The sequence below is a fragment of the Pongo abelii genome, chromosome 14, assembly GCF_028885655.2.
Source record: "Pongo abelii isolate AG06213 chromosome 14, NHGRI_mPonAbe1-v2.0_pri, whole genome shotgun sequence".
Taxonomy (NCBI): domain Eukaryota; kingdom Metazoa; phylum Chordata; class Mammalia; order Primates; family Hominidae; genus Pongo; species Pongo abelii.
The window spans coordinates 46,339,320-46,351,555 of NC_071999.2; the positions used below are offsets into that span (position 1 = coordinate 46,339,320).

The 12,236-nt window shown below is 34.2% G+C and overlaps 1 protein-coding gene across 3 annotated transcripts in view; it reads left to right on the forward strand.

Moving 5' to 3' along the window:
• The window catches only part of NAA16 (N-alpha-acetyltransferase 16, NatA auxiliary subunit), a 66,702-nt gene that overhangs the window by 13,485 nt on the left and 40,981 nt on the right, over nt 1–12,236 (forward strand). For 2 of the 3 annotated variants that reach the window (XM_054528940.2, XM_054528941.2), the window contains 4 exons: nt 1,555–1,708; nt 5,142–5,261; nt 6,313–6,339; nt 7,664–7,759. In XM_054528940.2, the coding sequence (XP_054384915.1) occupies nt 1,555–1,708; nt 5,142–5,261; nt 6,313–6,339; nt 7,664–7,759 (397 nt within the window). The remainder of the gene's footprint in view (nt 1–1,554; nt 1,709–5,141; nt 5,262–6,312; nt 6,340–7,663; nt 7,760–12,236) is intronic. The other variant, XM_024231076.3, reaches the window with a different exon arrangement.

Below are 12,236 nucleotides of genomic sequence, written 5' to 3' on the forward strand. Positions count from 1 at the left end.
TAAGGGAGGAAATAAATTTTGTAGTAAGGCCACCGTCTTTACTTAGGTTTTTAGCTTTTTACCTCACACCAGAGAATTGATTAGACTGGTTCTTTGTTTTTATCCAAGAATCAAGTTCTGACCAAAAGATAGTACTGTATCACATTTGATGGACTTGATAAAAAAACTTTCCTTTAAACACAAAATTATGACATTTTGATGGTTAAATTTAGGTGTTTGCAATTTCTTTCTTTCTTTTGTTTGAGACAGAGTCTTGATCTATCACCCAGGCTAGAGTTCAGTGGTGCAATCTCGGTTCACTGCAACATCCATCTACCAGGTTCAAGCAGTTACCCTGCCTCAGCCTCCCGAGTAGCTGGGATTACAGGCCCCCACCACTGGGCCTGGCTAAGTTTTGTATTTTTAGTAGAGACTGGGTTTCATCATGTTGGCCAGGCTGGTCTCAAACTCCTGACCTTGTGATCCACCTGCCTCTGCCTCCCAAAGTGCTGGGATTACAGGTGTGAGCCACCGTGCCCGGCCAATTTCTGTTTTCTTTGCTTTACCTTTTTTTTGGAGATAGGATCTGACTGTGTTGCCCAGGCAGAAGTGCTGTGGCTATGCACTACAGTCTTGAACTCTTAGGCTATGACTAGGACTTGAACTCCTAGCTAGGACTGCTCCAGAGACTGAGGCAGGAGGATAGCTGGGACTACAGGTGTACCACTGTGCCTGACAATGTTGTTTTTTTTTTTAAGACATAATGCTGCTGCATTGTTAATAGACTATAGTGTAGTGTTAATATAACTTTTTTAGTTTAGTTTTTTTTTTTTTTTTGAGACTGAGTTTCACTCTTGTTGCCCAGGCTGGAGTGCAGTGGCGCAATCTTAGCTCACTGCAACCTCCACCTCCGGGCTGAAGCGATTCTTCTGCCTCAGCTTCCTGAGTAGCTGGGATTACAGGCATGCGCCAGCACGCCAGGCTAATTTTGTATTTTAGTAGAGACGGGGTTTCACCATGTTGGACAGGTTGTCTCGAATTCCTGACCTCAGGTAATCTACCCACCTCAGCCTCCCAAAGACCTGGCGTTACAGATGTGCGCCACCATGCCTGGCCAATGGAACTTATATGCACTGGGAAACCATAAAATTGTGTCACTCACTTTATTATGGTGGTCTGGAACCAAACCCACAATATCTCCAAGGTATACCTGTAATTGATTTTTCTTCATTGATCTTTTATTCTGTGACCTTGGTAAACACTTTTATTAACTCTAGTAGGTTTTTTTTTTTTTTTTTTTTTTGTAGATTCTGTAGTATTTCAACCATTTTTATATTTGTATGTAGGATTTGTTGACCTGTGCCACTTGGGGATAGACAGAAGTACCACCCTATTATTTGTTTTAAATAATGCATTCATTTTTGGTGTTGTTAATCACTCTTCTGTTTGTATCTGCTTGTGGGTTGCTTTCTTGTTTGTGTGAATGACTCCTGAGAAGGCAAGGCAGTTTAATTAAAGGTCTGTAACTGCTTTATATAATTATAGAAATAAAGTAATTTGGTCATTCTTTTTCAGGTTCCTCCAAACAAAATAGATTATGAATATAGTGAACTGATATTATACCAGAATCAAGTGATGAGAGAGGCAGATCTGTTTCAGGAATCTTTGGAACATATAGAAACATATGAGAAACAAATATGTGATAAACTTTTGGTGGAAGAAATTAAAGGTAAGTTGGCTTGCCTTTTTTTAATGGCCTCAAACAGAAAACAAAAAAACTATATATTTTATTCTTTCCTAAGTCTTAATGTAGCAGTTGTTATGTATCCGGCAAGGTTCCAGACACTTTATTATTAAGCCATTATTAACTAGTTTAATTCTCATAACAACCCTATGTTGTAGTTATTATATCTGTTTTGGAGATGGGGGAACTGAGAGATTGAGTAGCCCCAAATCATACAGTTCAGTAAACTGGAGAGTGCTGGATTTGAATCCAGATTTCATTCTCTTAAGCAGTATATTACACTGCCTTCATATTGAATATGTATCTCTGTATATCCATATATAGTTAATTAAATACAGTGAGAACCATAACTGATGACACTGGGATCATCATGAACACGAAGGTCATTTATTTTCATTATGGGCTAATTATGAAGACAGGATCCCTATAGTTTTAACAGCATTCATCAACAAGGGGTCAAACAAAAATTTTCACAAAGCTTTGCTCATTAATTCCCTTTCCCTGAGCAATATTGTATTAAATTGAATGTCCAGCTAAAATAATAGTTTAGAACTAAAGTTCCATACAGTTGTAGGACCTCTGAAGTCTGAAGCTTAATAAAAATAATAGCTAATATAGATTTTAAAACTCTTCTTCTATTTGAGTATGGTAATTGCTTAAATTGCTTTATTTCATTTAATTTTTTAGCACTTTTAAGGTGGATACTATTTACTAACCCCATCTTACAGTGGAAGAGACTGAGGCTTAGAGAGGTTAAGGACTTGCCCAAAGTCATCCAGCTTTTTAAGTGGTAGAGTTACAGTTTCCAAGCACATCAACACGTCCTTCTGACTTCAGAGCCCTTACTTTTTTCTAAAAAATAGACATTCTCAGGACAGTTTTAGGTTCACAGTGAAATCTAGAAAAAGGTACAGAGAGTTCCCATATATCCCTGTATACCCACAGCCTTTCCCACTGTCATGCTCTATGGGTTTTGACAAATGTATAATGACATGTATTCACCACTGTAGTATTATACAAAGTAGTTTCACTGCCTTAAACATACTTTGTTTCACCTTTCCATCCCTCACTCCTGCAAACCCCTGGCAACCACTGATCTTTTTACCCTCTACATAGTTTTGCCATTTCCAAAATATCATATAGTTGGAATCATACAGTATGTAGCCTTTTCAGATTGGCTTTATTTTTGCCAAACCATCTCTTGCCTGAGAAAGATTGGCTTCTTTCACTTAGTAGTGTATGTTCTTTTTTCCATACCTTTTCATGAGCGTCTTACTTTTAACTACTATACTCTTTCTGGTTAATGTATAGCACATGAGTGATTTAGTTTTTATTGTGATTCATATTAATGACACTTTTAAAAGTTATTGATAAAATATGGGTAAATAAATATTCTGGTTTCTGTCTTGTTCTGTTACTTATTGATGGTAGCAAAGAGGAAAAAAGGCAATTATTTTTCCTTTCTGAAATATTATTGTCGTTTCCTGATTAAATCTTAACTCAGGTTGCTGTTTCTCTTTCTTGGTATTTGTCCTGTAGCATCAATAGGAAGTGCATTCAATATAATCCATACGTTAGATTATTTAATCTTAAAAAAAAACAAATAGGGAATGCAGTTAGGTTATACTATTTAATCTTCAAAACAAAAACAAATAGGGAATGCAGTTTTTGAAAAGTAAATATGGTTCAGTGAAATTAATTCAAGTTAGTATAGGCTGTGAATGGTGGTTCACACCTGTAATCCCAACACTGGGAGGCTGAGACGGGAGGATTGCTTGAGGTGCGGGAGTTCAGACCAGCCTGGGCAACACAGACTCCATCTCTACAAAAAATTAAAAAATTTTCTGGGTGTGGTGGTACATGCCTGTGGTCCCAGCTACTTGGGAGACTGAGAAGAGAGGATTGCTTGAGCCTGGGAGGTTGAGGCTGCAGTGAGCTGTGATTGTGCCACTTGCACTTCAGTGGATGACAGAGCAAGACCTTGTCTCAAAAAACAAAAATAAATCTGCAGATTGCCTCATAGTCACATTTATCCTTATATTGCTAGTGAGGCTAATTTGGGGGCCGTTAATTTGAATACGTAGCCCATGCTCTGTTATCTACAGAGACAGATCATGGTATTACTTTTAGTTTTTCACTGAACTTTGTAGGTCCAGAGACCTTTGATATTCACACAGTTTTCTTTGTGGTCATTAACTTTTTACGATCCTTTAAAAAGCTTTAAAAGTTGGAGATTTCCACTTATTTATGAATATGTAGGTATATATATATATTTGTCCTATGCATTCCTCTAGTAATAACCTTTGCTTCATGGTAGTAGCAAATAACAGATGTTTTTTGAAAATGAAAAATACGCTGTTGTCTATTATATCTGGGATAAGCAGGGTAAAAATTGGCCAGAAGATAATCGTGGAGGAATGGGGCATGTTTAAAGTTTTAAGTAGCAGACATTTATATGTATTCATTTTGTGACAGGCAGTGTGCTGACTACCCACTTTCTCCACGTCACAAAGCTAGTTAGTGATGGAGTTGGTAATTATTCCTATTTCAGTTTTATTCTAGAGTTTGAGTGATATATGATATAAAAATAGTAAAAAAAAAAAAGTTCATAAGACCTGCTATAATATACTGCCTCTTCCAACATGATGAAAGGAGAAATAGTATGACTTGAAGACATTTTAAAGGGTTGTTTGAAATAGATTGTTTGGGGAATGGGTAATCTTGAGGGCAGGAAGCTGAGGTATGTTCTTTTTTGAGAATCTCCCCTTTATCTTGGATTAGTTGTGTTTCCATCGTATTTGAGAGGTCTGGGTCCTCATTCTCCACACCTCCTCTTAATTTGTGTGGCTTAGTAAAAGGATTTGACCTTGTACCAACCCGCTGAGCTGACCTGTACGTGAACATGGCTTGTGTGGTTTCCTGTTATAAAGTGGTGTTTAGTGTTGTAATTTCACTGAGTTAAACTTCTCCAGTTTTAGTGACCTTGAAAGGAAACAATGAGAATTGAGTGGAGAATTAATATATGAACTGATAGGAAAGATATATTTAAATCTTGTAGTAGGAAGATAGGAATGCTTCACTAGAATTACTTGCCAGTCTAATTTTGTTGTGTTTGTGTGTGTCTTTAGTTATTTCAAAGAGTATAAGATGTGTGTAATGCAAAAGTTTTTTTACTAACAAATTAATGTCCTATGTATTTGTTTGGAGTGTAAGAGGGAGCCAAAAATAAAGGTACAAATGAAGGTTCACTTCTGAAGGCAAGCTGTGCTTAGTTACATAAACTGCAACATGCCCAAAGGGGAAGGATACAGAGTTCTGTCTTTTTAACCATCTGTTCACTGATAATGTTTAGTGAAGTCCCTGGGGTCAGATAGATATTTAATGTTTAAAATGAATATGTCTTTAAACTTCATTTCAGGGGAAATACTGTTGAAATTGGGAAGATTAAAAGAAGCCAGTGAAGTGTTCAAAAACTTGATTGATCGGAATGCAGAAAATTGGTGTTATTACGAAGGCTTGGAAAAAGCTCTACAAATTAGTATGTAATGATTTTTCTCCTCTTTCTCGTAACTACTGATTGAAGTATAATAAAATGTAAAGTTGTAATAATACTTGGGAACAAATAATTTTAGCATTAGTACTCATTTTTCCATTTAGTAAAATTATAGGTTAAACATGGGAGTAAAAATGAATTCAAATAGTTACACTTAAGTGTAAGTGGTTGCAGATATGTTAGGTTCCTTGACCCTTACCTGTGATGGTATTGGAAGGTGAGACAAAAAAAAACCATACCAATTTAGAGTAGAGACATGGGAAAGAAAATGAGCATTCCCTTTCTGGGAAGTGTTGTAACTATTTAATATTTTAAAATCAGTAGAGATTCATTACCTTCAACCTCTAAATATAAGAATTGGGCCAAATAATTATTGTTGAGGATATTTGCTTTGATTTCAAACTAGGCTAATTTGTGTAGAGCAAAATGTTACATATCTTCCTTTGAAATTTGGTAACTTTGGCCCTTTTCAGAAATCTAGTGTCAGTCCAAGATTTTTGTATATTTTCATAATTGTTGGCAGGAACTGTTAATATTCCTAAAATCATATTTACTCATGAATAAATATATTCCTGAAATAATTATGAAATTGGCTCAAAGATGTTGAAACAGCAGAATTTTTTTTTTTTTTTAGAATTTTTAAATTTAAAAAGTTTGGTAAATAGGTAGCTACCCACATTCATTTATAGTAGTATAAGCTACAAGAAAAGTTTAATTGTTGTATCCTCACTGGTATTAATTAATTCTGGTGTTCTTTTTATGTTTAAAATTTAACACTACAAATTGTTAAAAATTTATTTTAAGAAAATGATTAAAATCACAATATTGATTAAAGTAATCTGAAGAAAACAGCAAAACTCGTGTGAAGGTTGAAAACATGGGTTAACTATGATTTTTCTTTAAACTAGTAACATTACAATTTATAAAAATATTTTCATGTTTTACTAAAATGAATAATATGTTCCATATGTCAGGATTCTTGGTTACTATAAAATGTATTGATTACAAAACTAATTACACTACTTTATTGTTTTAGGTAACTTACGACCTTTCCTTCCCCGTGGTAAGTTCTGGAGCTCCAACTTGTGACTTTAAGTAGGATTTATACGGCTTGTTATATCTAGGGTAGTGGAGAATTTTTTTTTCATACTTGGCGCTTGTCATTCTCTAAGATTAGGCACGAACATGAGAGTATTTTTAAAATACTTATATGCAGTTCATTTATGTGTTAGTATCAGGGTCTTTAATATTTTGTGAAGTCTCCAAATCATTAACAGAGAGCAAGGTTTGTTTTTTTTTTTTCCCCCCCCACATATCCTTGGTCTTAAAATCCAACCACATTGGAGCTCCAAAACATATTACTGGGGGAAGGAATGTGTCTAAACAAGATCACACCCCTTCAAATGTGGTGTTTACAATCTTGATACTTGATATTAATCTTGAATATCAATGCTTATAAACACTACATTTACTACAGAGATACCTTGTCTGCTAGCACCCAGGGTTATTCTTAGGATAGTTATTTTTCTGTGGTTTAGACCACAGAATTTGGATTAAAATCTACTTAAAACTTTATAGTTCAAAAACAGGTTTGTTTGCTTTTTCTTAAAATTCCACTATAAATTATCTTATTGCTTATAAATCTTTGTGAATTATGCAGGATATTATTTTAGAAAGATAAACTATACCCAGATCCTGTTTGCTTGCTTATTGTTGTTTCAGAGTAACATGTAGTTTATGTATAGATACGTCCTTTATGTGGTACTATAAAATTAGGTGGCTCTTGGTTGGGAAGATACAACTTTCTGTTAGAAGTGTAATTTATATCTTTTGGAAGGATAATGGAGTTTCATTGAAGATTTTAAGTGTTAAAGTTAACATGGAAGTTTAGTTTATCTTTTTGTATTTTAAACATTTGCAATCGTAATCCTAAAACTGTTGCTCCTTTGAGCCTAATCAACAGACATTATAGGCTTTTATGGGGATATATGTAGGTTTCTTTGATTCAGCGTGTTTACGTAGGATATGTTATTAGAGATGACGTTATAAAAAGATTTTCTTTTCCATGAGTTGTATGCTAAAGGAATATAGAGAAGTGCAGCATATCTTGAGTCTGTGATGGCTTGTATATGTGATTTGGGTTGTATTTAGAATCTTGCGATGAGAGAAGTTTTGGATTTCTCTGGAGATGAGTTTAAAACAGTGACTTAACTGATTATAGTATTTTGCCACCACAGAGTTTTAAATGTCATTTTTACCAAAATTGAAAGCAGCTTTAATATTGTTAATGCAATTTTATTTATAACAAAATTTTAGAAGTTTGTTAGCATTTTACCATAGATAAAAGTTTTGATGCTATGAATCTCACCCATATTTACTGATAATAGGCACTTTAGAAGAGAGGCTTCAAATTTATGAAGAAATTAGTAAACAGCACCCCAAAGCAATTACACCCAGAAGATTACCTTTGACTCTTGTCCCAGGTAATATTAAGATGTCTTTTATAATACTAATTATTTGTCAGAATTACTCAATGTTATTTATATTTTAGAAACGTGTTTCTGGTATAGAGTTTATGTTTACAGCAATCTTGGAGTTGGGAGTGAACAGTTATGAGTGTATTATTTATATGTTAATAAGAGTGTGATACTTCAATGTGTAGTTAAATGTTGATTTTAATATTTGAAGTTATCTATATAAATATAAAACTGCTTTTCTTAAGTTGATCTCATAGAGGTAGAAAGTAGAATGATAGATACCAGAGCTGGCAAGGGAGGTGTGGGGGAGAGATGAAGAGAGGTTGGTTAATGGGTACAAACATGCAGTTAGAAGGAATAAGTTCCAGTGTTTGCAGAGTAAGGGACTGTAGTTAACAACAATATATTGTATATTTCAGGATAGCAAAAGAGAGGACTTGAAATGTTCACAACACATAGAAATGATAAGTAATCGAGGCGATAGGTACCCTAAATACCCTGACTTGATCATTACACGTTCTCTGTATGTAACAAAATATCATGTACTGCCTAAATATATACAAATAATATGTATTGGTAGAAAAACTGCTTTTTCTTATGTGACTTTTTAAAAAGCACCGTATTTAGAAGGTAAATTCCCTATAATTAGTGACAAATTATATGTGGTATCATGATTTGAGTGGTAAAAGTTTTGAAGTTTTTTAGTTTTTGTTTTTTTTTTTTTTCCGAGACAAGATCTTGCTCTGTTACCAGGCTGGAGCTGGAGTGCAGTGGCGCAATCACTGTAGCCTCAAACCCCTGGGCTCAAGCTATAGTTTTGAAGTTTTTATCTTCTTTTTTGAGCATAAATTCAAAGAAATAGTTGTGAGCTGTTTGCACCTACCATGGTGTTTTAAGAACAGAACATCATCATTCCCTCAGAGTTAACCACTTTCCCGAGTTTTGCTTTTTCTCTTGCCATTACTTTTATTTTTAGAGCTCCATGTATTTTGTATTCCTGAAAACAAAAACAGCTTTTGTACTTTATATAAATAGGAGTACTCCGGTATATATTCTGTGATTTGCTTTTATTGTACAATAGTATATTCATGACCTTGAGTCAAGTTATTGTATGTAGCTGAACTCATTTGCTTTTGAGCTACATAGGAGGTAGACAGTATATTAGCTCTTCAGGTAGCTAATATCTTTGTTGAGTTTTTAAAAAATTATGTGTTTTTGTTGAAGTCTTTAATTTTAGTTGTAAGTGCTATAGATTATGAATTGTATATTGGGACTTCTGGTATTTCTTTTGACACAAATCAGACTCTGGAAAGCTAATATAACTTAAAAGTATTCTGGAGAGGCGAGGAGTATATTTTCTATTCTCATAGTGGCAAATATTTGTTTAAATACTTGGGTTATAAGTTTATTTTTACCAAAATATTGATGAAAATTAAACATTTTTAGTTGACTGACTTGTGAAATACCTTGTAGAAATGTATTTGATTAGACAGTAGATAGAAATTGATTTTAAAAATTCATTTTATACTGTTGCATTTCAATTCCACATATGAAGAGTAGTGTTCTTCTGATCCTTCATTTTTTTTTGTTTTGTTTTTGTAGAATACAGAGAACAGATTTCTCTAATGTTTTCCAGGGAACATTAAATCCAAGTGGATATTAATAGGCTTGGTAGGGAGGGTGTTAGTGTGCTTTTGCTGTTCTTCAGCCAAGTAAGTTTGGGAAACTGGGTTAGACACAGCTATCAGGTTTCTATAGGACTTCTCAGAGCTTTTAATATACACTTTGTGAATTTCAAAGATGGGAGTATATGTGAAGTGAGGAGTATTTTCCCCAGTAAAAGTGTCTTGTGGAAGATGCTTAGGCTTACATTTCTGTATTTCTTCCTTCTCTTTGTTTTAAAAAATAATAGCTTTTTGAAATATAATTCATATACCGTAAAACTCACTTTTAAAGTGTGCAATTCAGTGTTTTAGTATATTAATCATGTTGTGCAACCATCATCTCTGTCTGCTTTCAGAAATTTTTCATGACCCCAAAACGAAACCCCATACCTATTTCACTCCCTGTCACCCCTCAACCACAGCACCTGGCAACCACAAATCTACTTTCTGTACCTATGGATTTGCCTGTTTTTGGACATTTCAAATAAATGGAATCATACCATATGTGGTCTTTAGTGTCTGACTTCTCCTCCTTTTATTGGTCTCAAGGTATATTTTGTGTTTCACAATATATTGTGTGTAGGGGGGATATTTCCTTAGGAGCTTTAAAATGCATTCATATGCTTCTTAGGAAAGAAAGAAACCTTGCTTAGCTTTAAGATTACAAACAAGACTTCTTTGTTCTCTTTTTCTCATTTGGAACATGGGGCTTCAGATTTGTACTGCCTACATTTATTTCCATAGACAATATAAGTTTGCTAAAAGCCCTTAGTATGTGGCAGTATAGGGTAGGAAATATATTTTTACTGGAAGAGTAAAAATATACATATATTTTTTATTGTAAAGTGTGATTTAGGTTAAAGTGGAACCATCCTAGACTCTCTAGGACATGCTGTCTTTGAAATGCCATAAAAATCTTTTTACAAAACAGGTCTCAATGGAGGGGTCTGATGGCATAGGCTTTCAAGGTCATCATCGCTTTGAGGTTCTGACAAATGTGTATTTACAAAGCTCCAGTGAATATATATATAATTATGCAAATACTTAATTTTCTCTGTGCAAAGCCGAATATTTCATGATTTTTTTGCCTGTCTAGAAGTGCTTTTATGTGCAGTTAGAAAGCCATCTTGGCATTATCAAAAGCAGTAAGATCTTCCTCAAGAAACATGATACATCTTGAGAATGCAAGGTGAAAGTTTTGAAAAAGCCTTTCCATTTTTTAGATAAAAGGGCTTCATAGCTACAGAACAATAAGGAAATTTTCTAACACCCGAAAATATTAAGCACTCTAAAAATAATGAACGGATAAAGCTACTTTTCAAAATAATCAGTTCAGTTCATCATGTTCTGTTATGCACCGGCTGAAGGGTAGAGAGAGGGAAGGAAATAATCCAGAGTATTAAACATAGAATACTAATTAAATTTTGCTCCATTATTTAGAACGGATTTCCAGTGAATAAGAAACAGTCTATTCTTGCTGTTTACACTGATTATTTTAGGAATTCATGTAAATACGGACATCATGTTTTGGGGACATCATGCTAATGTATCTAGATGAGAATTATTCAGGTAACCTGTTTTGTGAGCAGTAATGCTAAACAGGCACATAATAATTGATGGAAAAAATGAGATATATAAATCATAAGTAATCTGGGGATGTGGTGTGTGACTGAGCAGTTGGGTAGCTGTGTAGGCTTCTTGTTTAGGTGATGCATTCACACAGTTGCAAATTAGGTAAAAAGAGTTTATAAGTGAAGTCTTTTTCTTGTCTGTCCCCTGGCAACTAAGTTTACTTTCCTGAAGACATCCATTGTGATCAGCTGATGGTGTGTTCTTCTACAAATACATTGTGCATGTGTGAGCCAAAATATGTGTGGGAGATTTGTTTAAGGTCACCCACCCACTGTGCTTTTTGCAAAAGTTCAGTAACATGGATTGATGGATTGCTGCACACCTGGGTTTTCTTTTCACTTAACCTCGTATTTGGAGATTAGTCCTGGATCAGCACTTAAAGAGCTTCCTCATTCTTTTTCATACCTGCACAATCTAATCAAATTTGTCAATATGATCTGAATAGACTGAGAAAGTTGACCGAGGAGTTCAGAGTGGCTTCTGCCATGAAGATAAAAGGCTTGTTTTCTCAGCGGGTGATTGCAAGAATAGAAAACAGAATATTAACTCTAAAATATAAAAACTGTCAGATATCAGAGAAGATAAGAGACATTTATTGAGTGATTACTATGTGGAAGACATTGTTTACTGTTATATTCTTATCTCGTTTGAGCCATACAAATGTACTCTTGAGGTCAGTGATGGTATTGCCTTCATTTTACAGTGATAAAACTGAGGTTTTTAATGGACAAGTTATTTGCCCAAGGTTGCACACAAATAAGTGGAGAAGTCTGCATTCCTCTAAAAAACAGCATCTGTTATTGTCTACCACAGTATTGTTAATTTCGTTGTATACCAGAGGAATTACTGGAAAGATTCGGTCTCTGAAACTATTTTTGATTTTTAAAGAAGCAATGGTGTATAATTTAACCCAGGATGAAGTTTTATGTTGTCTTCGTAATCTGTGATTTTTCAAAAGACCAGTATTTTGTGTATGATCTAATAAGAGATTAGAGATTATCAAAATACAATCTTTATAGTTAATGGAGTTAAATTTTTTATGACATCTAATTATATTGAGTATGCATGCATGTTTTGTTCAACATGGTCAGTCACAACAAATAAAAATAACCATTTTGGGTTGTTAGATTTTGTTTTGCAGTGTTGTGATTCATTAAGAAACCATAGGAGGTCATTTCAGTCATCTT